Source organism: Diabrotica undecimpunctata, chromosome 1 (assembly GCF_040954645.1).
Source record: "Diabrotica undecimpunctata isolate CICGRU chromosome 1, icDiaUnde3, whole genome shotgun sequence".
NCBI lineage: Eukaryota > Metazoa > Arthropoda > Insecta > Coleoptera > Chrysomelidae > Diabrotica > Diabrotica undecimpunctata.
This window is the reverse complement of record NC_092803.1, coordinates 189850403-189878238: the sequence shown is the minus strand read 5'-3', so window position 1 is coordinate 189878238 and position 27836 is coordinate 189850403. Positions and strand designations below refer to the sequence as shown.

The 27836-nt window shown below is 33.1% G+C and overlaps 1 protein-coding gene across 2 annotated transcripts; it reads left to right on the top strand.

The window, feature by feature from the left end:
• The first annotated feature begins 298 nt into the window (after positions 1-298).
• On the top strand, positions 299-25930 carry dbo (Kelch-like protein diablo). Of its 2 annotated transcripts, none has more exons than XM_072520860.1 (8): positions 299-510; positions 591-1037; positions 1097-1339; positions 2390-2648; positions 6546-6747; positions 6827-6970; positions 9071-9413; positions 13551-25930. In XM_072520860.1, the coding sequence occupies exons 2-8, from the start codon at positions 672-674 to the stop codon at positions 13740-13742; spliced, it is 1749 nt and encodes a 582-aa protein (XP_072376961.1). In that variant the 5' UTR covers positions 299-510; positions 591-671; the 3' UTR covers positions 13743-25930. The 2 variants fall into 2 exon arrangements, with proteins under 2 accessions (XP_072376961.1, XP_072376962.1); XM_072520861.1 differs by having other exon boundaries at positions 299-522.
• The last annotated feature ends 1906 nt before the right edge of the window (positions 25931-27836 follow it).

Genomic DNA, 27836 nt, shown 5'->3' with positions numbered 1-27836 from the left:
AATAACTCATGGTCTTTTTCTATAGGAGCTACAGACATTCTTAGCTTAGGACTCATTTGATCAGAGAAAATCAACTTGTATTGTACGGATATAAAATTGTAGTAATCTTATAAGACGTCTTTTGTGTCTTTATAGAATCAAAACATGTAAAATTACAGACATAATGCATATTTTGTGATAAAAATTGATATATTTTTAACACTATCAATTGGGTATTGAATTTAATAATAGACAAGGCCAGATAATAAGAAGAGATAGTTGTTTATTGACGTCATACATTTATGTCGTGTCAGTTTTAGGTGACTGTGGTCAGATGCCATCGTTTGTCAAAATAGAAATAGAACAGTAAAGTAGTAATGATTAAATTTTTCCAATAGTTCTAAGAAAACTGCAGTATCTGTTAACTTTATTAAGCGATTATTATCCATGCACCTGTAGGTAAACATTCGCGATCGTATTTCTAGTCTTTGTTAGTTCATAATTTCCACCGTGCCTTCAAAAGGTATAAAGGTAAATAAACTGGTAAATATTCTGTCTGGCAATATCCAAATGTTTTTATTATTAACTCACTGCTCTTTTTCATTTTATAGATTGATAGAGTGTGGGGTTGGGCGTCTCCGCCCTTACGCTTACCATTGGCAGGGCACATTAGAGGTCCGGGTCCATGTAGAATGGGCGAAACAACCGGAGGGGAGCGGCCCCCATCACCTGCCCGTTTAGCCCATTCCTCAGAAAAGCACCCCAAAAATACTCTGGCAGAGCTAAATCTTCTACGTAGACATAGAGAACTTTGTGATGTAGTTTTGAATGTAGGAGCAAGAAAGATTTTCGCTCACAGAGTAATATTGAGTGCTTGTAGTCCCTATTTCAGGGCTATGTTTACTGGAGAATTGGCGGAATCTCGGCAAACTGAGGTCACAATTAGGGATATAGATGAACATGCAATGGATTTACTTATTGATTTTTGTTATACATCCCATATTGTGGTTGAAGAATCAAATGTTCAGATGTTATTACCAGCAGCATGTCTTCTTCAGGTATGCTCTGAATGGTGTTTTTTCTTACTAATTATTTTTAACAATCCAATAATTTTTAGCTGACTGAAATCCAAGATATTTGTTGTGAGTTTTTAAAACGGCAGTTAGACCCATCCAACTGTTTGGGAATAAGAGCATTTGCAGACACTCACTCATGCAGGGAGTTACTGAGAATAGCAGACAAATTTACACAGCACAACTTCCAAGAGGTCATGGAATCAGAAGAATTTCTTTTACTTCCAGTTGGGCAGTTGGTTGATATTATTTCCAGTGATGAATTAAATGTCCGTACTGAAGAGCAGGTATGTAAAATTTTATATTTTTATATTAAAAATATAACTGTACTTGATGAATTGAATGGCAAATAATAATATACACTTTTTAAAAATATTTTTTTGTACATGTTTATATATTTTATAAATGTAATAGTTTTTGATATATTTTGGTTTGATTTTGAAGAAATTGGCTTCCAAATATCCTCTCTGTATGAATTTTTTACTACTACTTAAAAATTTTGTTAATGTTAGTCCATATGTTAACTACTATTTATTTTCAAGTTATTTTTAAAATCTTACGTTTTCTGAAATTTTGGATAGTTATTTAGTTCCTAACCATAAGAGACAGCTAATTACACAGATCAGAGAACTGTTTTTAGCTGTTATCACATATATGAATTTTTTGACAACTTCGAAATTGAACATTTATCAAAATGTTTTGTCTAATTCTTTGTCTTGGATTTTTGGTTACTACCATCTACTTGGTCATATCTTTGTTGACCAATTTCCCTGATCCTGCTTCTTGAACTCCATTAGCATGTTTCAAGAACAAGGAATTATCATAGATTTCATATTCCTTTTCATCGTAATAACTAATAAACTATATAAGCCAATTTTTTGAATGCTTGGAGAATGAGAATTGATTTCAACTTAATTAAAGCATTAATTATAATCTATATCTTATTATAATTGTTCTGTTCAATACATAAAAGAAAATACTTTTATGTAAAAATAGTTACTTCGATTTGACTTCTAGTTTTTATACCACCCTTTTTAATTTCTATTTCTTGGTGTGCTTTTACCTTCTTTTATAATTTTATTGTCTTCTGTTCTAAGCACATGTCTGATATATGTTATGTGTACCTCATCTCAGGTATATGATTAAAAGAGTGGCAGGAAGATGGTTTTGACAAAAAAATATAATTTTGAATTTGCCTAATTTGTGGAAGAATGTTACTGTGTAATAAATTTAAAATAATAATTTATATTGTAATATATAATTGAGATTAAAAATAATTTTGTAAAGCACAAGCAAGGCGATATATTTTGTAAATTTTAATCTTGAAATATTTTTAGGTGTTCAATTCAGTTATGAACTGGGTAAAATATAACGTTTCGGAAAGAAGACCCCACCTTCCACAGGTACTGCAGCATGTCAGACTCCCTTTGCTGACTCCTAAATTTTTAGTGGGGACTGTGGGCTCTGATCTTTTGGTCAGGTCTGATGAGTCTTGTCGAGATCTCGTTGATGAAGCCAAAAACTATCTTCTACTACCCCAAGAAAGACCACTAATGCAAGGTCCCAGAACTAGACCAAGAAAGCCAACAAGAAGAGGTAGGATACTAAACAGTTTACAAGTTGTGTTTTGTTTAAACACAAAAGATGCCGAAAGTTCTTAATCTCTTCTTGTCCCCACCTTTTTCTTCTTATTTATTAACTTCCATCTCACATTCCCAAATCAAATTTTCTAATGTTTGTGTATATAGAATAAGGATTTTTGATAATGTTGGTGCATCTTCATCACTGTTTTTGCTTTGTACTCAATTACATCATATATTATTAAATATAGTCTATTCTATGGGAAGTTTAATGTTGGTGTGATAACATTGTTATGAAATCATCAAATTGTCATGTAAAAAGAATATTTTACTGTTCATAGTGAACTAATATTTATCTTTCACTTTATTTAGAGAAACATAGTTCTCTAAGATATTAGTAGATAAGAAAATTAATGGATAGATACTATATTCTAAAAAAAGTTTTTAAATACTGAAGCAGACAGTCTAATTACACAGGTCAACAAATTTAAACTTTTTTTAAAGTAACATTGATGAAAATAGCTATATATCTAGTATTTTATAGTGCTAAATCTGAAAATGGTAAGCCAACTACTGTAAAATATACAGTTTTTTGTTTCATTTGTGAAGGGTGGTGAAAAGTAAATAATTAAAAAAATAAATAGTTGGATGGAAGAAACCTTACAAGATAAAACAAGTTTAATCTTCTATTATAAAACAATGCAAAAAGTCCTTTAGGGTGAAGCAAATGTGCTAAATATGAGAAGCACTTAGATGATACACTTTTTTCTGCTGTTGTATATATGTAAATATATTTCAAATATAAATGACTATGTCTGAACTTGTCGATCAGCGATGTGAAGTAGCTTCAAAATAAGTACACTGGACCTAACTTCTAACAATGATTTAACAATCTTCAGTGAGGTAAATATTCTAATAGACTACATATTAAAAAGAGTTCAACCACGATTTATAAGCTCACAAATAAAACTACAATTCATCAAAAAGGCCATTGTCTTGTACCTTGTGACTTGTACATTGCTTAAACAAATATAATTCGAACTATGAAATTATTGCAAAAGAATTTAACAACTGTTCCACTTCTTCTGGAAGGTAAATAACCTCCTAATTAAAGTATAGATATATATTATCATTAAAATATATAAATAATTATATACAGGTATATATGAAGTTAAGAGTAATGTGAGATTACAAATTAAGGGGTTTAATTTGTTATTGAACAGCTATGGATTCACACATCTTTTTTTTGTATTGCATATTTAAAAATTTACTACTTCTCATCGAATTTGTCTAAATATTTCGTGCAAGTCTTGGAATACTTCAAAGATTTTGCATTTAAATTTTTGAAACGAAATATTCGTAGCAATCAAAGATACAGTGAGTTTGAAATCAAAAAATCATTAAAATTTATTTTTCGCATTTTTGCATAAAAATTAATCTTTGAACTTATTCCAACAATTTCACTTTAAAATAAACTTCAAATTGATATTTAGCGATCACGAAACATAAAGTATGACTAAAATTGGTCATTAACCTGAGGTGGTTGCTTTTTCGATTTCTAATCCTTTTTTTTTAGAGATGTACATACAAAACAAAACTGTCTTTTATAAAAAACTATGAAAATACTTAGGTGTCAGTATTGTTTGATATTATGATATTCAAATTAGAATACAAAGAGCCTTAATATAAATGTGTGTAGTTACAAAGTAATAGTGAAAAATGGGTAATTTTGAAGGATTACTGGATTAACTTTAAATTCTTTTATATTTACGTATAATGTTCAAGGGTAATTTAAAGTGATTACACAGAAAAATAGCATGGGAAAACATGGCGTTTGAGAGTGACGGATCACTTAGCTTCGCAATATCAGATAATGCTTCAACTGCTTTTCAACCAGCTCAAATTTAAGAAGAGCACGCTGTTAAAGCAGTCAAGAGTTTCACAAATCTAAGAGTTGAATTAAATACAGAGGGAAGAGAAGCCGAAATTCAAAAAAGAATAATGAAGGACAACAAAAGGACGGAAGGAATGAAGCTAGTTAATGAAAAAAGATACCAAAACTCCAATATCTTGACCACATAATGAAAGAACTTTGATAAAATAAAGGCAGATATCGAGCACAGTTTTATTAATTAAATCTTGCCCAAATACTTTCACTCACTAGAGCATCTTCAGGGGCATTTCGTCACTTGAAATTTCCCTGAAGATGCTCTAGTGAGCGAAAGTACTTGGGCAAGTTTTAATCAATAATTTAAGCAAGATTTAATTAATAAAACTGTGCTCGATATCTGCCTTTATTTTATCAAAGTTCATTTATTCGAGCATTCAACCTTATATCAACATAATGAAAGGATCACAGTACCAGCTCCTGCACGTTATTACACATGAGAAAGTATAGCTTTTTAAGTGAGAGAGATGTCCTGGCTTCGAGCTCTCAATCAGCAGTTCAACTGCTCATCTAACCAGCTCTTCTGAGCAGCAGTAAACAGAATCCAAATGATCACTACAATGGAAAAAGATGGCACCTTAAGAAGAAGACTGTAGGATGGCATTTAAAATAATTCTCGGAAATAGTTTTTGATGGATGTCTTTCACTACTTTATAATGAAGTCTTTATTTTCAATCAGAGCTTGTACAAGGATGTGTTGTGAAATTCTTAGACTACTATAGAAGCAAACGAAGTTTGAAGTTTAAGTATTTTATTATTCAACACACTCTCCTCTTAATTAGTTACATTTATTACAACGAACTTACAATACCTCTAGGTCTTTCAAAAAATGTTTTATCTGGTTCTGCAAACCAGTTCTTACAAACTTCTGTCACCACTTATTTTCACTATCTGAGTAATGCCCAAATCAAAGTGAACTAGATAATAAATGGTTTTATATGAAATATTCAATGCCTCAGATATTGGTTTTAGATCAATTTGACGGTCTGAGATTGTCGTGAACTGCATAGATATTTACGGTGATGACCGCATAAACTGGCTTTCCCGATCGGTCTTCATTCTCAATGGAAAATTTTCCTCATGTGAAACTTATAATCGACAATGAAGGACATCGATCGCCAAGATTGTTAAGCTTATCTTCGTAAATCTGCTTACCTCTTAACGCCTTCAAATACCTCTTAATGCCTTCAACTATAGGTATTTGATGATGGCTGGATACTCCAGTTTTTCTGTTTTCATATTTTCGACTTTTAATGTAATTTGAAAGAATTTATAGTTGACTCAGAATTTCAGAATTACTAAAAGGGTTTTTAGCTTAATATTTTAACTTAAATATAACAGAGCTTTCTCACCAATGTTACCAAAATCTTGCCGACCTGTGTGATCTACCCATTCAGGTCTCATTATCGCTCTAAAATTGGTCAATCATTTTTTATTCAAATGTGTTTCATGTTTTTTTTTTAAGTTTTTTTTTATATAAGTGAAATGATTAACTTTTATTAAAGGAATTTTTGTTGAGTCTATCTGAATGATTGTTGTTGCAAGTTTATCATTTTTTATTAAAAAATTCTCTGTGTCCTTGTATGCGTTTTAAAAGATTCTCTCTGTTTGTTCGATGTATAGTTTTTGACAATATTGACTTAAGTGTGTTTGTAAACTTGGTTTGTCAACAATTCTCAGGGTTTTTGTTCTTTTTTATATATAAAAGTGTCGAAGCGAATGAGCTGAGATATATTGTATGTATGCAAGGAATTTTTCTTTAATTTGTTCTAACGCAAAATAGCATCTTCTATCAGAGGTTAGCTCCTTACCTATGGTAAAACGACCATTTCTTATAGAACCGGCCCAAAATCCCCTGGAGCAGGACTGATTATTCATACATTGTATAGGAATTTTCCCCCTTTTCTGGTCATATTAAAAACATTGTTTCAACCAAATATATATTTTAACCTTCGATTGGCGTAGGTGAAGTACTGTTTGCTGTGGGAGGTTGGTGTAGTGGTGACGCGATTGCTTCAGTAGAAAAGTTTGATCCTCAAACCATGGAATGGAAAATGGTAGCACCCATGAGTAAGAGAAGATGTGGTGTTGGCGTTGCGGTGCTGAATGAGCTTCTATATGCTGTTGGCGGACACGACGGCCAAAGTTATTTGAACAGTATTGAAAGGTAAGTGAATTAATTATAGAACCTTTTTGTTTTACTTAGAAAAGGAAATAGGTAATTTCTTGATTTTTATTTTTCACAGGTATGATCCACAAACAGATCAATGGTCATGTGATGTAGCACCTACCACTTCTTGTAGAACTAGTGTTGGGGTTGCTGTATTAGACAATTTGCTGTACGCTGTAGGTGGTCAAGATGGTGTTCAGTGCTTAAATCACGTTGAAAGGTCAGTATGTTTTAGTTGTTTCTTGTTTCTTTAAGAATCAATACTTTTCCAGGCATTGTTTAAGGTTTTTAAATATAATTGATTTATTATCTTAAGAAATGAGCTCTAACAACTAAATATTCAGAAAAATATTTTGGACTTACGAGTTATTAAATAACCAAAGTCTTTTAATCTCTAATTTTTTTAATAAATATTGAAATGGTTTTATTTTTATACCCATTTAAGTACAGTGTTGGTGAATAAATAAAATATTGCTTAATATCTTGCCAAGATGGCTCTGCATACTATTCACTTTTTTGTAAGTAGTTTTTATGAGTTCAGTTCTCAAGCTACGCGTCTAGATAAAATAATTAAAATGCCTTTCTCTTCAGTCTTGACCCCCCGGAGGGAATATAGTGGTCCGTGATTTCGTTTATGGTCCATCTCTGTACATCTCTATCCTCAGTCATTTTTTTAATTCATGCATTAGTCTTTTGCAGATTTCTGTGATTTAGTGAGTCCATCTTATTGATTTGTTTTAAACTGATGATTTGTTTATCACCCTGAAACCGATTGAGATATGCAAATGAAATTTGATTGGTTTTAAGAGGTAGTTAAAATTAAGAATTTTATATTCATCATTGGCGCACATACAGCTAACGGCCTTAATTTATTTTAAGAAAAAATGGTACGCTACTTATATTTCATTTCTTATACAGAACAATATCAGAAAGTATCACTAATAAGATTTTAAATAGGCGGAAAGTGACATAATCTATAACTCAGACCCATGGGTTGTAGTATTCCTGCAAATATTCCTGGTGTATTTCTTATTTATTGATGTAAAAAAGTGGTTTCAGTTAAATTTACTGAAACTTTGCAGTGAGGTAACTTTTGTCATGCTAATCAAAAGATCTCAGTTCCCCAAGACTCAGAAATCAATTGTTTCTGAATTACAGAGCTTCAAAGTGTCGGTTTTTAGTCCATTCTCCAAAATCATGAATTTGAAAATGTTCCGTCCCACCAGTGGCGGATACGCGGGGTGAAAAATGGGAAAATTGCCACCCTAAGAAGGTGCCAAATTAAAGAAAACCTATTATTTACGTCTTTTATGTAGTTTGGGTTTATCCGTCCCACCAGTGGCGGATCGACGGGGTGGAAAATGGGGAAATTTTCTCCCTAAGTTCTCAAATTAAAGAAAACCTATTATTTATTTATGTCTTTTATGTAGTTTGGGTTTATCAGTTTTATTCCGTTTTGGTTAGTGTTTCATTGGAAGTTTGCTCCGAAGACAAATGTCTAGATCCGCCACTGCGTCCCACACATTCAATATACGTCATTTGAATCTCAATAAACATGAATATGGTTCAACATATCTCGGAATGATATTTTTTAATGTTACCCTGTCAAAAAAAATATATATAAAACTTTTTATGCAAATCGCAATAAACAAAAGTAAAATAAAAAAAAATACAACGACTTGTGCACAGATTCATATTTAACTGAATACTGAAATACTGAAAATTTTGATAATGTCAAGTACCAATGTCCTATTTATAGATAAGCAAAATAAAACTTATTATAATGACGCTTCAATAATTTATATGTTCGAGATTTATATTTGAACATAGTTTATATTAAAAATTAATCAACAAGAATAAATCACTAAACGAGTAGATCCAGTAAATGGAGAATAAATAAGGTCAGCAAATTTGTCTGATGTTTAAAATTTCTTTATTGAAAGGTTATTGGAAATATAATACAACAAAAATTATAATTAAGTTTACTACAGCCTCACATATCTATGGAAATTTTTTCTTAACATTTAAACAAATTTTAAGGGTTGAAAAAAAATTTAATTTTCGGTGATCTATAAATAGGACGCTGGCCTAGAATGGGTTAATATTGCAGTTTTAGACCTCATTAACGTGGTGAAAAATACAGTCTTTGGCTAAGTTATCATAAGAAACAGGATAGAGTTATAAAAATGTTCTTTCATAGCTAAAAAATTGCAACCTTGCAAATGAAAATGACGCATGACTTAAAATTATTATTTGACTGTATATTAGACTGTTATTTTGAATAATCATTAAGTATATTATTGCTTTAATTTTTCCACAGGTACGACCCAAAAGAAAACAAATGGTCGAAAGTGGCACCGATGACAACGAGGAGATTAGGTGTAGCGGTAGCTGTCTTGGGTGGATATCTTTATGCCATAGGCGGTTCGGACGGTCAATCGCCTTTAAATACGGTCGAAAGGTACGATCCGAGGCACAATAAATGGACTCTGGTCAGCCCTATGTCCACGAGAAGGAAACATTTGGGTTGTGCTGTGTTCAATAACCTGATCTACGCAGTCGGAGGACGTGACGATTGCATGGAGTTGAGTAGTGCTGAGAGGTACAATCCTCATACTAACTCATGGAGTCCTATTGTTGCGATGACTTCACGACGAAGTGGAGTAAGTATTTATATATTTAACTTGGAAAAAATAAAGGTGTATGATTAAGTACTTTCACCTGTTCCTTGATTTTACGTTTTTTATTGGTGAAAAATCATATTTAAAGGTAGTATATAATATAGGTAGTATATAATATTTGAAAATTTAAGATATGGGTTTTCGAACATGCTCAATTACTCTAAAATATTTAGAGCCTGCTAAAGCTTCCGGTTGTACCGGAGTGGTAGCACAGAAGCCCCATATCTTATATTTTATTAAATACATATATTAATTATATGTATATATATATATATATATATATATATATATATATATATATATATATATATATATACCGCTGGCATTAACTTTCATAGATTTCGAGAAGGCTTTCGATTCTATATATCCCAAGGTAGTAATAGAATCTTTGACCAACCAAGGCATTGACAAACCGTACATAGAAACTGATAGGGGGATGCAATTACCAAAGCTCTTCACTGCAACTCTAGAAAATATATTCAGCAAAGTGAACTAACAGAACAAAGACCTATCCATTGATGGAGAATACCTCAGCCATCAAAGATTTGCAGACGACATTGTTCTGATTGCTAATAATCCTATAGAACTACAAGAACTTATAAGCGAGAACCAGGTATAAGAAAGAGAGATTGAAAAAGAATCGAATGGATCAGACAGAAAAACAAGGTCACGTGTGATCCACCGAATTAAATCTTTAAAATGGCAGTGGGCGGGAGATTTAGCGAGAAGAACTAACAATAAATAGTCTACAAGAATTACACTGTGGTATTCAAGAGATAAAAGCTCTTACGAAGCTATTCAACAACATCTACGAGACTGATTATTTACCAAAAGACTGGCTACTATCAATATTCATTCCACTTCCTAAAAAAGCCAACGCTAGAAAATGCACTTATGTACTTATAGCACTCCTATCATTCACTCGCGCATATACACCAAATTAGAAGAACACTTTAGTGAAGTTCAATTTGGATTCAGAGCAGGACTCAGAACGAGGGAAGCAGTTTTTAGTTTGGAAGTTCTAATACAGAGAGCCAGAGATGTCAACTACGATGTGTATGCATGTTTCTTTGATTTTGAGAAGGCATTTGATAAAGTCCCACATGGCAAACTAATGTAACTAAAAGGGACGTGATTTTAAAAAAGCTAGTGGAGAAGTTTCTATTTATGTTAATAACTCATTGGAATCTAGGCAAGTACCTTTAAAGACCAACCTTGAAACAGTAACAGTAACCATAAAAACTCCCAGAATTATTAACATCTATAACTGTATTTTCTACCAAATACTGATAGAAATATAAAAGAGATAACTCATATTATAGATCAAATTCCATCGCCTAAGATTATAATCCATAGAACACACGGCCGTAATAAACGCAATGCAAAATTGTAGAATAGACAGCAGATATATTAACTTAATAAAAGAAACTATGAACCAAGCTACAGCTACATACTACCTAAATGAAAATGAACACACGAACCCTGTACCATTAAACAGGGGAGTCAAACAGGGAGATACTTTATCACCCAAACTGTTCACCTTAGTTTTGGAGGACGTTTTTAAAAACCTAAATTGGAAATATAAGGGAATAAACATCAATGGCCGCTACCTCAGTAATCTACGATTTGCAGATGACATAATCCTGATAGCTACTGACCTACAAGAAATGCAAACCATGCTTTTAGAACTACATACCGAATCTTCTAAAATAGGACTGAAAATGAATTTAAACAAAACAAAAGTCATGCACTCCGAAGACACCGTGACAATAATAAACGATAAAGTTATAGAAAAAGTTGAAGAATATATATACTTAGGACAAAAAATAATACTAATAGGGAAATTCAAACTGAAGAAATAAAAAGAAGAAGAAAGTTAGCTTGGGCAGCATTCGGTAAACTGAACTATATACTCAGAATTCAACAAATTCAATTACATCTTAGATCTAAAGTTTTTGATGCATGCATTATTCCGATATTAACTTATGCGGCACAAACATGGACAATCACAAAAAAGAATATGAATATACTTAGAGTCACTCAACACGCGATGGAAAGAGCAATGCTAGGTATATCACTTAAGGACAAGAAAACAAACACATGGATAAGACAGAAAACCAAAGTCACCGATGTGGTGCAAAAATCATTAAAGTTGAAATGGGAATACGCTGGACATGTAGCTAGGAGCGATCTAAACAAATGGCACAGATCAATTTTAACCTGGAGACCATACCAACACAAAAGACCCAGAGGCAGACCTCCTATGAGATGGACAGATGATCTGAAAAGGACTGCCGGGAAAAATTGGCTACAAGTAGCGTACAATAAAAAACAATGGAAAGGAAGACTTGAAGAGGCTTATGTTCAGATGTGGACGTGAATGGCTAGATGAAGAAGAAGAAGAAGATTATAATGGGAGATCTAAATGGACACAATCCACTTTGAGGATCTAATAGATACAACAAAATAGGACACATAATAAAAAGTGTCATTAATAACACCAATATTACTCTGTTTAACGATGGACCTCTAACAAGATTTGATTCTATTACTTGAAACACTAGTTGTATTGACTTATCTCTTGCAGAAATTTCTTTAGTACAAAATATAAGTTGGGAAGCAAGACTTGACAAGTATTTAAATTCTAAGCAACATATTTATCATCTTAAAAAATCTTGTCAACAATATTTGAACATAATGAAAGTCCTATCTACTAAAAATTGGGGGTGTAATCAAGATATCCTATTGACGGTATATAAAAGCCTCATTAGATCTAAAATCGATTAAAGCCCAATAGTGTATGGGTCTACCATTCAATCACTGTTAAAAGAGTTGCAAACAATCCAAAATGCTGCTATAATACCATAAACATAGGGAGTAGCACAATGGGGCTCGTGGCAGATGAGCGAAGGTACCATAAAAGAACTGCAGGTTGGTGTATCATTGAGGTATACAGGCAACAAAGAGAAAGTACGTCTAAAGCAGCGTCGGTGAGGCAGGTAAGAAAAAGGAACAGCAAACAGAGTTGACTACGTGTCTGCAACGACAAGAGATGCCTAATAATGACAGATTCTTTAAGGTCTATGAGTAGCTTAGGCACCATTTACCCAACTCGTCCTTTATTGCGATCGATAAAGAACCATTTGTACCAACTTCAGCAAACGAATGCCATTTTAAAATGTATGTGGATTCCTTCACATATAGATATACATGATAACGACATGTTATCATGTACATCACGAGTAGATGCTGCCGCCAAATCTTCAGTTAGTTAACAACGAAATGTTATCAGAAACTACCTAAATAATAAAGATTTACATCACTGAATTAACTCGACATTGAAAGAACAGTGGCTTCAAGAATGGAATATCGCAACAAAAACTACGAGACATAAAAACAACAGTTACAAGATGGATGAATATGTGTAGCAACAGGAAAGACCAAACTATAATAAACATACTGAGATTAGAACATACACGCTTAACACATGAATACCATATTATTGGAAGTGTTGATCCGATGTGCGGTAAGTGTTTTAACAGTTTAAGTGTACAACATATCTTAATCGAATGCTCGGCATATTCAAATTTGGAAAAACTAATGTAATTAGAAATCTACATATGTAAAAAATCTATGTAGGTAATAATCTATGTACGTCAAAATCAATTTATATTATGTATCCAGAAATGTAAAAAAAATTGTAATACTGCGCTGCGCTAATAACCACATAGGTTGATGCGCCTTAAATGTAGATAAAAACAAATAACTATCTCGGTAGACGGCTAGAGGCATCTGGCAATGTAAACCACATTTGGAATCTGTTAATTCTACTCAGCAATTCCTAAAGTGTTAAATAGGAACTTATGAGATTTACGCGAGGCAATTTGAGCTGAGTAAAAAAACATTAAAATTTTGTTTATTCTCGTTCGAAAATTCTTAGACGGAATTCGAATGTTTATAATAAACTGTCTTTCGGATATTTGAAATACGTAAATTAAAACTCTATATAGAATGGAACAACAAAATGCTACAATGTAACGTATCGACTTTTCGACACGTTGAAAACATGCAAACCAAAGTGATTTTTATTACTAGTAACATTATCATTTTTCATTTTAGGTGGGCTTAGCGGTTGTCAACGGCCAATTATACGCCGTAGGAGGATTCGACGGTACGGCGTACTTAAAAACCATAGAATATTACGATACCGATCAAAATCAATGGAGATTGTGCGGTTCCATGAATTACAGGCGACTAGGCGGTGGAGTAGGAGTCATGAAGGCTCCCCAAATAGAGAACCGCATGTGGTAGTCCAAAAGTTCTGTCCGAATTGGAGTTACGGCAGCTTTCTTGAGCACTAGAAGCTTACCTCAACCGCTGAGATTAACAACGGGTAATTTTAACGTAATATTGTGATTTAAAATCGAATTGAATCGTCTATCGAATAATGTAAAATGGCATACGTGTAATGATCGATATTGGTATACGTTGAATAGTAAGAATAAAGCTGTAGATAAGTAACACTCAATATACCAACACATATACTTTTTGAAGCAGTTAGAACTTTTAAATAAGATGAATTATTCAACAATTAGGTTCTAGGAACGATCACCATAGGACAGTTATTCGACAATTGTTCACAGGCTAGAACGTTGGACATGTTCTCAGTGTACGTTCTGTCTTAAACGTTCATCAAGATAATGAACTTTTGTTTAAACAAAGAAATATGAGCATTGATGTTAGCCGGATAGAATTGTATCTAATGTATAAGACGAATTAAAGAGTGATAAACTTTTTAATCAGTGAATTTTTGTCGATGAACTTTCTAGCTGATTATTTCCATTCGATAAATTTATCGGATATAGAACTACAATGCTCAATATATGTGATACCTAAATAAATATAATAAAAATAAATACTGTAAATTTAAGATTTTACCGTGGGTGATTAAAAATTCGAGTACAACAGACAGCATACAATTCAAACGTGCAAGACTTTGGGTTTATTGGAACAAGTATGAGATATGCTAACGTTCTTAAATAGTTGTAACTGAGGAACAAAAACTTTTCATCAATTTCGTACACTTGGGTTATCGTTTTGGTATCTTCATCGTTCATTTTTTCCAGAAATATCGATCTCTTGTTATTAATAATTAGTTCTTTTAGAACTGTGTCTTTTTTCCTATTTTATAATTCAATTACTTCTCTTTGGCATTGTTTCCTTCTATGTATTGGTATTTTGGTCCGCGTTTTACTTACCACTTCCTAAAATTATTGATCTACTGGTTTAATTTCAACATTTTGAAAATAGTTTTTTTTTCTGATCATTTTTTCAACTCTTTCTCTTTTGTGTTTCCTCTGCTGTTGGATTGGTATTTTGACCTCCGTTTCATCCATTCTTTCGATAATTTTTTCTATTTCAATTATTGTTGAAATCAAGTCATTATAGAATGTACGACAAGCGACAACGGGCATAACTTCTATTTCTCCTTGATGTTCATGGAATATATGTCCTATTTATAGCTTCTTTTCTGGGATCTGTCTGCCAATCCGAATCGGTATTGTAATTTTCAGTGCGTCTGGGGATAGGTGTCATATTTTGTAGCCGGGAGAACCACTTCCACATTGTCTAGATGTAGACGCTTCTTTACGATTAAACTTAATCGGAAGTTTGATAACTTCTCATAACATTGTGTGACGCAAAAAACACAAGTTTAAATTAAATAAAAATATATTTGAAATAAATAAATAACAAAATAAAATTAGATTCTAGGTAGTATATACAATAAAAATTAAAGCGTCAATCCTGGCGACAACGGCGACATAAAATCTAAATAGCAATTACGGTGCGTTAATACACAGACGGGAAGGGACGGGTCGAAAGAATAGAGATGGAACGGGCCAATCAACACTCGGCCCGGCGAGGAACGGACGGCGACCAATACCCTAGGGCCAGTGAAGTTGTTGTCAGATCAATACTCCGACGGAACTCTCCTTTCTCTTGTGTGTTCTGACTTTACTCTCTCTTTGTGGGAGAGAGCCCCCGCTTTAGGCTCCTAACTCTTCGGGGTATGGGGATTTTGTTTTTTTGGTTTAATTTTACCGCTAATGCTTAGACGGGAATTAGTTTCTAGGTTGAGAATCGGATTTGCATAACAATCGCGATGTAAAGCGTTTCGAGTACTTTTCTTTGATAAAAATGTTGGAGCTACTTGTCTTACGCTTGTATGCTCCAGAACGCGCTCTCAGCCGACTTCAAAACCAGTGTATTGCACTGAAATTTTGGCGTCGTTTGAGCGCGCTCAGAGCAAGCGTCGATTTTCGAGTCTAGCTTGTTATCGCCGGGGATCGCTGTTCATTCGTTGGCTCCTGTAGACGGCCACTCTTGTTAAGCGGATTATGCAAATGACCCAAACAATAGCTTTCACGGGGATGGTTGTCGCGACTCCAATGGCTGTGATCAGCTGGCGGACGAGGAGTTACGGCGGTTGTCATGATTGGCGCTTGGGTGGGAAGCAGCCTGGTGACTGTGCAGCTCTTCTTCAACGGTTCCGTCGTTTTTGATTATACTCTTAAAAAATCCTTTTCAAATATTTTTGGTACTTGTTTTCCAACGTGGATAATAGCTGTGACTACAACCTCATCTAGGATCAGGTATTGTTGTGCAATGAGATTGGGAACCACAGAAACCAATCTCGCCCTGTCCTTTTAATTTATGACACGGTACCCATACGGAGTGTTTTCGACGACATCAAAGTATTCGTCATAGAGATCCGCGCCTACTGAATTCAGTAGGATGGACGAAGGGTATTGTACTTTATTTTTGCGGATTCTGAATACTAAGTATCCTCTAGGGTGGCAGGGCGTCTTGAGAACTCTCTGGGCCCGGGTGTTGCGGCCCTGAATATCTGCTGTATTTATTAAAACTGAGGGATAGTGATGAATCTTTCTGCATATCTTTCGAAGGATCTTTCTCTCAGTCGCAAGGATTTTGTTCCTTTGTCTAAGCTTAAGTAGGATAAACAAAGGAGCACGGTATTCAATTATAGGCCCAATAAATGTTTTATAGGTGTACAAAAGCGTCTTTTTATTAGTGGCACCGAATTTTCCGTTTATCCCACCAAGGAGAGAGGCCCATCTGCTTACCTGTTTAAGGATACTATTGATTTATGTGTCCCAGCTGAGCGTTTTAGTTAATAAAACTCCCAGATAGGAAATAGATGGTTTCAGCTCGAGTCTCATCTCATTGAGGGACAGTCCCGGAAATTCGGTGAATCTATAACTAGGGTGTCGAAACACAATAGCTTGAGTTATATCTGCGTTTAGTGTTATTCGTCATTTTGCACACCATTATATGTTGTTAATTTGTATTTGCGCTCTATTGAATACCACGTCAGCCTTGCCGCTGGAGAGGAGACTCCTTTCTCTTGCGGCGGCTGCTCTTTTATACGGTGAAAGACCTTCCATCTCCTCTAGCGCACATCGATGGAGGAGAAACTTCTACATGCATATCGTTACAATAGTAATGTGATTTTCTACTAGCATCAAGATTTCTTCGAATATAATTTGGTGGTTGTCTTGTGTTATAATGTATTCTGCAGCAGGTAAGCTTTGGCAGTGACCAACGCGACAGTCACCTTTATTTTTAGCCAGACGAGTATTTATACTGTGTTTTGTTCATCCAAAGTACTTCTTAGAGTGTAATGTTTCTAGTGAACGTGGTCGACTACCATGCTTATTGGTCTTGGTAGCAATTGGTCTTTTGTTCAACCTGTCCATTGTTTCTCAACCAGGAGGGTTTCTTGCGCCCTATCCATTTCTTTCCTTCAATTTTACCTTTTAGAATTAGGCGAAGGGACTTATATCCTGGTTTCTGATTATATGTCTAAGATATTCTAGCTTAAATCTCTTAATGATATTTAATAGAGTTCGTTGATGTTCTATTTGAAGAACTTCTTTTTTTCTGGTTCTGCTAGTCCATGATATTCTAAGCATTCTTCGATACAACCATACTTCAAATGTTTCGATTATTCATGGTATCGACGTTCAAAGTCCAGGTTTCACATCCATACAAAAGTACAGACCATACATAGCATCTTGTAAACTTTTCACAGATTTTCAAATTCAATGAGATATTGGAGATATTGAAAAATATCCGGTGTAGGATATGCTCCATTGGTTTTTTAAAATTGCCAATCCTTTCCCCAATTTCTGTGGTCTTAGTTAGTTGTGGTAAAAATCCGTGCTAATTTTTGTGAATATTTTCATATCTTCTTCTTTTAATTTTACATTTTTTGAATATATTTGTTGCGACCATTCTTTTCTTGTCATATATGTTAATTATCCAGTGTAAATTGTTAAACTGTCAAGTTGGTTGGATTTAATAGGATGTCAAACCCTAGTAAAGAACAGGATTTATTTAGAACGATGTTTAAAGGAAATTTTTTAAGAGATGACACCTTGCGGTTAATTATATTGATCTTTCGTTCTATATTTATATGCTGTTCATCCTACTAGTTTTAGTGTTCCCAGTGTAAACGTTGCTCGTTGTTTGAATTTTTGGATTCCGTTTATCTACGAATTAACATAGCTTTATTCTCACTACCTTTAATATTAACTAATGATATATTTGTATGAACCTTTAAGCCATAAATCACAATATGATGAAAATAATTAAGAAAATCACGAAGAAGAAAGCAATATGTTCGACAACCTTTAATGCACAGACTTTGAACATGTTGTAACAGTGTACCAAACTAGCAACAGAAATTAATATATAATAGGAGACTTATGTTCCACTTATCTAGTCTTTCTTGAATGTTTTGTACCGATTCTTTAACTTTTAATTCTCTACAGATATTGAGTCTACTTCCTTGTTGACTCCATATTGGATATTGAAGTGACTAGAATTTTAAATACTGTATACTATTAGCAAGTATTACCGTAACGTTGACATATCTAACATTATATTGAACGTGCAATAATTATACATCAATCTATGATCTCAAATCTATCAACTAAGCAGTTACATCATTGTGACTTCAATTACTGGTTATTTCCTCATAAATCCGTTACACATCATCAAATTTTGACGTTGTCATTTCAGCATAGCGTTGCCGTATTGTCGGAACAGTAGAGAATGTAGGGAATTGTGAAATAATATAGAACGAATGAAGAATTAAAATCCTTACAACGGCTATTGAGTTGTTTTGGAATGTAGTGATATAAATTAAATAAATAATTGCTTATTCAGAGTATTTTAGGTCTTTTTATATTGCATAACATTTTATGATATTAATAAAAATACTCATAAGGTGTGTAATCAGTACCTACAGTTCCTAACTATCATCTGCACTCAATTCAAGTTGACGCACAGTTTTACAATGATATTTAATGTAAATTATTGTTTTTTGAGTACTGAACTCTTCGATAGATATTATTTAATCGATAATACTACCTGTATGAGTCAAAATAATTCTAAAATGATTTTTAGGGAACTTCTAAGCAGTTGGTTTTATTGTAACGAGGCAGAAATGTCATTAATGACGTGTAACTGACTTAAACTAAATAATGTATGTTCAGTTTTTACGTGTTCAAAGTCTGTACAGATTATTATAGCTCAAAGACCGACGTAACTTCAGCTCTGACATACAGGACTTACTATATTAAGATACAAAATTTATTATTCCTCTTATTTATTTTTTTATATTTTCAAGCAACTAACACACATATATACATATATATATATATATATATATATATATATATATATATATATATATATATATATATATATATATATATATATATATATATATTCATGTCTATAGTTTCTACTTTGTGGTTTATTTATAAGAAAAGCATTGTTTAAATGTATACAATTTGCTGCCTTGACAATGTTCTATATCTAAATAGAGAAATTGTACAAAAAATGGTAATTATAACGAAGTAAAATGAAATTTTACAAAATAGACTTGATTTGTCATCTTCAAATCCTCTTTGGCAACACCTGCATTTGAAACAGGTTTATTACAATTTCCCCTCTGATAGATATAGAAATGACTGATAATGTCAAGCAGATCTTGTATATTATCGAAAGTATTTATTCAAATTTTCCGCGTTTTCGTCTGACGAAAACACGATATTTTATTATTTTTTACTATTATTAGATTTGTGTGATTCGTCAATTGTATATAAACTTTATTATTTCTTGTGATTGTACATTGTAAATAGTTCATAGGTATGCCCTACCAAATACATGTGTTTATATTTAAAATATATAACATTAAAGAAGCTTGAATTGTCTCCAATTAAAGAAAACATTAACAAGATAGAGGGCGGTGGATATATTTATTTTTAAAATTGATATCGGATAACGAGAGCGTTTGAAATAAGATATAACCATTGCGAATACGTCATTTGACTTTGTAATTTTAGGGAAAAATTTAAAGTAACATATGTGCAATTTTTACTGAAAAAAAAATTATTTCATGTATTTTTTATGGTCACTGTCCCTTTGTCATTTATACGTTTGTTGGTCAAGGTAATGCCTTACTCGTCTGGAGCAAATTCGTATGTGCAAATTAGCTTTTCTGGCCTGATCTGTTCAAATATTTTTATAAAACGCAGTGGTGTATACAAGGAGATCAAAGAAAAAACAGAGAAATGCAAAAAAATCAGCGAGAAAAATAGAGAATGATCTAGGAAAAATATTGGGAACATAGAACGGGTAAATATAATAAGGACCTTTTCTCAGACCAAAGAGCAGATTAATAGATAGAGATACTATTGTGACGGGTAGCTCTATTAGACATCAGACTCAGTAATAGGCAAGTTTAATCTAAAAAAAAATGAATTCAAATAAATAAAAAAATAAAATAAATTTCTATACAATACGTACAATAAAAATGAAAAGACGAATCCTTGTAAATAAAATCGACGAGGTTGCAGTCCGTTGTTAATACCGGTGAAAAATAAATATTAGCCATACTCGGATAGGTGAGGCAAAGGAAGGTCTTCGCTCAATACGCAAAAACCGAGGAACGACAAATCATTAAATAGTATGTGTTAGAGGTGGGTCGGATATGGTTGATTATTACTCCACACAGACGGGAAGCGGAATCGATCGATCAATACTCGGTCGCAGGGTACAAATACCCCGGGTATGAGCTCTTATCAGATCAAATACTCCAAATCTAACTCAGTTCGTTATTATCTACAGCGTTTTATACCTTTGTCGGTGTTCCATCTCCAACGCGCATCGATGGTAGTGGTATGTTGTCGGTGGGAGGGCCAGCATACAGAGAGAGAGGCAGCCGGCGACAAGTGCTGACTGTGCCATCGTTACACTATAACAGCTCCGGACATCCTTTTAAAGTTGAGGCCGCCATGCGATACATCAAAGTTGGAAAAGCTACAGGTCTTTACTAGCTGGCGATGATTAGAATCTTTGATAAAGATGTCAAAAAGGAATTATCTGTCATTTACGCTTAAAGGCTAAAAAAATGGCGTGAGCCGAAGTTTGATGAAGTAGAACAGTTATTAGTAAAAAAATGACACTTAACTCGCACAAGGAAATAAGCAGCGGAACGAATAGGTCAAATATGAGTAACTTGTTACTTGAAAGGTGGAGAGAATACATCTAGGAACTTTTTGAAGACGAAATACAGAAACAATTATTAAAAGAGGTTTGTAAAACTCTATATGTAACTATTCCTGAAGAAAGGTTGAAGTCTACTTTCATCGCATTACCCAAAAAACCAAATGCAAGCTAATCTAACCATCTAACGATTACCCTGGTAAGTAACACCATCAAAACATTTTTAAACATTATTCATAACAGAATCTATCGATGATTGATACAAGATCACAGCCAGTCACAATTCTGTTTTGTGGAGGGTTTGGACACTAAAAAAAAGATCGCCGATAGATTGGTGGCTTTCGAAATACGGGCTTACAGAAAAATGCTTAGAATAAGCTGGCTGGACAAAGTTATAAATGACATAGTATTGGAAAGAACAAGAAAACAAAAAGAAACACTATTAAAATTAGAAAGTTTTGGCCAGTTGTAAGAGGTATGCGCTACGAATTGTTGCAGGGGAAAATTCAAAGACGAAGAAGCACGATAAAGAGATGCGTTTCCTAGCTAAATAATCTAAGAATGCGGTTCAACTGCAGTTCTACAGAACTGTTCAAGGTAAAAGGTACTGAGTAAAGATTACATTGTAAATCGATGGAGCAACAGTTTTTTACTGCTTGAAACATAGGTGAACACTGAATTATACTGAAGGTGATACTGAAAAGGTTTGGAAAAGTATCCACTTTTTTGAGCAAGCCCACAAGGTCTTTTTGTCAATGGTGTATATTTTTATTTAGTAAGGTATTAGTATAAAGACTTTACTGTTTTTGAGGTAACAAAAGCCACTCCTTTCGACGGCAAATCTTCAAATCAGAATAAAGGTCATTCAAAACGTACGTTTATAATACATAATTTAAAATCATTGTTGCTACTTTTTTTCTAGAATGGGATTAATACTTACAAAACAGTTTAAAGTAGTTTTATGCATGGAAAGTTCAGCGGGTTTGCAGTTGTATTCTCTTTCGATGCCTAGGTTATTATCTGAGTAATATTGAGCTGTTATTTTTTGAAATCTTCTTGCCAGACCATCTGTGTGGTAATTCTCGAATAAAAAGTCCTACAGTCTTCAAACTGAGTACAAGAGATAGACAGTGAGGTCAAAATTCACCATAGTTACATTTAACTTTGGATAGCGAGAATCTAGAATCTTTGAACATGGAATTCTTCTTCTTCTTTAAGCTCCATCTTCTAAGGTTGCAAATTATCATGGCTATGTGGGCGCTAAATAGTTCTGCACCACTTCAGTCAAACCATTCCCTTAAGTTCTTAAGCCAGGAGATTCTTCGTCTTCATCACATTTCGCTCGAATTTTGTCTTGCATAAGTTGTAATAATAAGTATTTTTTACCCTCTCATCACATGTCCTAATACTCGAGTTTTTGCCTTTTAGTTACTTCAAGTTACTTCCACGTTTAACACTCTTTGAATCCATGATATTCGTAGGATTCTTCTGTAATCAAAATTCAAAGGCGGCCAACTTATTTATGTGCACTTCTGTTAGTGTGCACGCTTCCAAGCCATAAAGAAAGAGTAAAGAACACGTAACAATGAAGCATCTTTATGCGTACTTCTAACCTTATATCCCGACAGCAAAGAAAGAAAAAATTTGTATATACTAGTAGTTCATTAAGACATGCATATATGGTATGTGAAATTTGGGCTTAAAAGCTACAGAATTTGCAAAAATATGTGTCCAATATAGTCGAATTATATCAGAACCACAAACGTGTAAATTGCTAGTATTCTGTAGAATAAAACAAGTTGGTTCGTACTTAAGTCGCGTCTTTCGATACTCGTTGTATCGGTTGAATTATTTCAAAAGTTTTACCTTAAAGCTATGTTCGATTCAATTCGATTCGATAAAAGCTATACTCGATATTTTGCACATATGAGACTTGAATTTTAAACTTTATGAAAAATAGCAAGGTTTGTAGTTAAAAATGTGTTGTTGACTGCTATCATTTTATATAAAAAATAATAGCATTGTTATTTTAGGAGGTGTTATTGTTGCAATTCAATTTTTCTGATTTTGATAAGTTATTTATTACTTTGGTGCAACTTTTTTTGTTTATTTATGCAAGAAATTGGTCAAATCAATGATCCTCATTTATTTTTATAATGGTTGCGAAATTCCAAAAATACTTTATGTATAAATTAGTTAAAGTATGGTTTAAATATAGAGTAACTTATGCAAAGAGTAAGAATATTCTCATTATAAAGGACGGCTTGCTACATTCTTAATTCAACTAACCATATTTTCGACACAATTAGTTTTAAACGCTTCAAAAACATTTTATATTAGCTATTACTTTACTAATATTTTCTAATGATAAAGCATCGTCGAAGAAACAAAACTTTCCTAGTACTAAACAGCAAATTTTATAGAGGACAGTAAAAATAGATTAATTAGTTATCAAAAAAGAATTCTGCAGTGTGCCGACGGCCCGCATATATGATATAGAGTATTTCTTTAAAAAATCGTTACACGTCATCCTATTTTGACATTGTCATTTTCGCACAGAGTTGTTATATTGCCACGATAGTAGAGAATATGGGAAATCGGAAAATGTAAGGTTACGATTATTATTAATTTATTCAGACGCACATGATGAAAAATTTTAATGACAAGTTATTCAAAAAATGAAGAATTTGTATGAATGAATGTTTATATGAATGAATGAATGAACACACTAGTTCCTTACAACGACTATTGAGTTGTTTTGCATTGTGTTTAATATAAATAACAGAATTGCTTATTCAGAGTATTTTAGGTTTGTTTATATTTCGCATAGAAAAACTGAAGTGGAATGGGGGTATACTTAAACAGGAATAGCATCCTATATATACTATGTTTTTCAGACGACGAAGTAGTAATAGCCCAGGATCACGATGACCTAATTTATAACAAGACAATTAATAGAAGGGTATCGAAGATGGTGCCTGGAAGTCAACATAGGTAAAACAAAAAAAAAGCTATTACTTTACTAATATTTTCTAATGATAAAGCATCGTCGAAGAAACAAAACTTGTCTAGTACTAAACAGCAAATTTTATAGAGGACAGTAAAAATAGATTAATTAGTTATCAAAAAAGAATTCTGCAGTGTGCCGACAGCCCGCATATATGATATAGAGTATTTCTTTAAAAAATCGTTACACGTCATCCTATTTTGACATTGTCATTTTCGTACAGAGTTGTTATATTGCCACGATAGTAGAGAATATGGGAAATCGGAAAATGTAAGGTTACGATTATTATTAATTTATTCAGACGCACATGATGAAAAATTTTAATGACAAGTTATTCAAAAAATGAAGAATTTGTATGAATGAATGTTTATATGAATGAATGAATGAACACACTAGTTCCTTACAACGACTATTGAGTTGTTTTGCATTGTGTTTAATATAAATAACAGAATTGCTTATTCAGAGTATTTTAGGTTTGTTTATATTTCGCATAGAAAAACTGAAGTGGAATGGGGGTATACTTAAACAGCAATAGCATCCTATATATACTATGTTTTTCAGACGACCAAGTAGTATTAGCCCAGGATCACGATGACCTTGAATTTATACCAAGAAAATTAATAGAAGGATATCGAAGATGGTGCCTGGAAATCAACATAGGGAAAACAAAAAAAATGTTTACAGGGAGAGATGACGAAAATATTATGTTAGAAAATGGAATTGTGATGTGGACAATGTTGTTCAGAATATAAGTACCTAAGCCTAAAGACGGAATATTCGACAAGGGCATAAAACAAAGGCCCAGATCCTAGTATCCTTTAGGACCAAAACGTTTCAAAAGATAATAAAGAAGGATCTATAACTCCATTATCAAGAGTATAATGATATATGGAAGTGAAGTATGGCAGATCAAAGATAAAACAGAAAAGTTAATTACAGCTGCAGAGATGGATGTCTTTGACTTTTTGTTTTTGTTTATTTGGTACATTTCGAGAAATAGTCTTTTTTATAGTTGTTTTCTATATGCAAGATACATACATCTGATAAGTTAAGTGTGTGGTCTGTTATCTTGGAATGGTGTGAAGAATTTTTCTCTGGTTTGCAACCATTTTTGTGATGCGTTATTCTTTGTTCTAACCACTGCGATGTTTGCCCTATATATTGCCAATCACATTTCGAAACAAGAAAGTTGGTAAATGAGATGACCATGGTTTAGAAGCGGTATCTGGCCTTTAAGCTTAAAGAATAAGCTTTAATTGGATATATTTGGCTATTTTGATTTTGTAAATGCCACTCAGCAGCTTGATACTCAACTTGATACACTACGTATATTTGGCTATTTTGATTTTGTAAATGCCACTTAGCAGCTTGATACTCAACTTGATAGACTACGTAAATCGCTTACCTAATAATATAATCAAGCTCAATCAATCAATATACATATATATGCTTTCTGTTTTCCGGGTTTGACCCCGCGTTGAATAATTTTGGTTTTAAGAAAAACCATTATTTTGAGAATGTTTCGGCAAGATCGCACTTGCCATTGTCAAGTCAGGTTGTGACGCTTCTTGCTAATGCTTTAAGTAGACTGACTCTCATGGTCGATGCGGATACTTGTATAGCTGATCAAGGCGCGCTTTTCTCGAACGGTCCTTGGCAAGGCTTCTTGTGATTGGCCCTGTCCGTGTGTAGGTAGGAGTAATTGGCGTTCTGTTTCTCAATGTTAGTTAATCTAAGTTTTTATATTTTGAAAGACTGTTCGTGAACAGCGTACTTCTATGATTTTATTCTCATGAAACGATCTCAACGATTTAATTTCTGCTCAATCTTTGTTGATTTTGATTTTGTTTTTGTATTGCACTTCTTGCTGGAAATATAACTATGTATTTTCTATCTATACAAAATATTTTGTTTATATTCTGTATAGTGTAGGGAATTAACAAATTCTTAACTTTTTAACCATCGTCTGATATTTAAGCCCTGCTTTAACTAAATTATATACATTATATATTAATAGAGTTGCAATTTTGCCGATATTTTACAGTTTATGTAGATTTTATACACTTTATTTTATATTTTTATTGTACAACTTATTATTTATTCATATTGAATCAAAATATACATTTTTGAAATAAAAAATGTGTTTTATTAGAAGTTTAAGTAATATTAAAAGTTACAATGTTGCAAATATTGAATCAGATCCTTACAATTCGCGCTAAACAATTTAAGAATAATTTTAAACAATTATGGAAAAAATAACTGTTAAAAAAAAACTGGATGTGGTATTCCGAGAGTGACCGAGAAGGGGAAGCATCGTTTACGCAAGGAGCGATTTTAATTGAATTCAGTTCGATTCCATTCCATACGATTCGATTCGATCCGCATCGATGTTGTTCGTTTCCAATCGACTCCAGTCCAAGGTTAGTAAATAGATAGATTGTCTGGTAACTTTACAACAATCTTACATGAAGGTATTTCTGGTAAATCAATATGTTGGGTAGGAGTATTCATTTGTATTACTTTTAATATTTCAAATATTTCCACCAGTCATCTGAATCAATAAAAAAATGGAATTAATTTACGTTAAACATTTTCATGCATTAATTCCAATGTTACCTTCACTATATAATAAAGCAGAAATAAAATCCAGTAAGTAGGTACTTGACACAACCACTGTAATAAGGAGAAGGCGGAGAATTTTCAAATTGTGTTGTGCAATAACTTATAATATCGATCGTACTTTGCTTTATAGCTGTTGACAACTTCCAACAGTTCTGTTTTTAAATTATTTATTTTTTCAAAAAAAACTACCTATAGAAGCCATGTTTTTTTTTCTTCTTTATTGTGTTAGAAACTTTCTCCAATTTCCTGCTATATTAAGGAGCATTATCTTCTTTTTTGTTGTTCTTCTTGTTTTTTTTTTCTGGCAAATTACGAAATATTTGAACCAATTTTCAAAGAGCGGACCATCCATTTCGACATGGTTCTCTTGGATGTTTTTCTTTGCTAGAAAAGTCAGCTGTGCTTCATTAACAAAGCCATTTTCAGATCCTGCATATGTAGGGGGACAAAACGCGAGCCACGAGCTTTTGTGTGTTAATGGACGTGTCTACCCATTCTTTTGATACGCTATGGCCTACGTTACCTATGACTCATCTGGATAGACGATATTGTAGCCTTCTTCGCGGTATCGACAAATGAATAGTAGGTAACGACGACACCATGAAATTATCTCCTGTTTCTCAATTAAAATCAACTTTCTACAACGTTTTTCAAACTTTCAAACTTAAACTCGATATCGCACAACAAACGATACATTGTGCTTCTTGAAAAATTGGGCAAATTGCACTCCGCAGCGTTTACTGTACCCAAAAGAGAGTTGATTGTAGGTGATATATTTTCCTGAATGAATTGGTGCACTATCTAACGGATACCGCTCTTTTCTGTCTCATTTATTTTCACGAGATGATAAAATTTTACCGATTTCAGGCTTTTTTTCTTCGGTTGTTGGAGACCAGCCGGTGATGCAAACTCCTGGAGCACTTTGTAAATACTCATTTCGGACACAAGCGTTATTATATTTGATAATAAATCATTACCACGGCGATCCAAATGATAGTTTCACTGAAACACTGAAATATATTCTGCGTTTCCGTGGAACAATTACGCGCGCATTTACTAAATTTATCCAACTCATAAAAATAACACAACCGACACTATAGAAATAATCGCAATTTTCAGTTAGTGCAACTCTATAGACTTTCAACACTAATCAGATCATTATGGGAAATAATATTAAA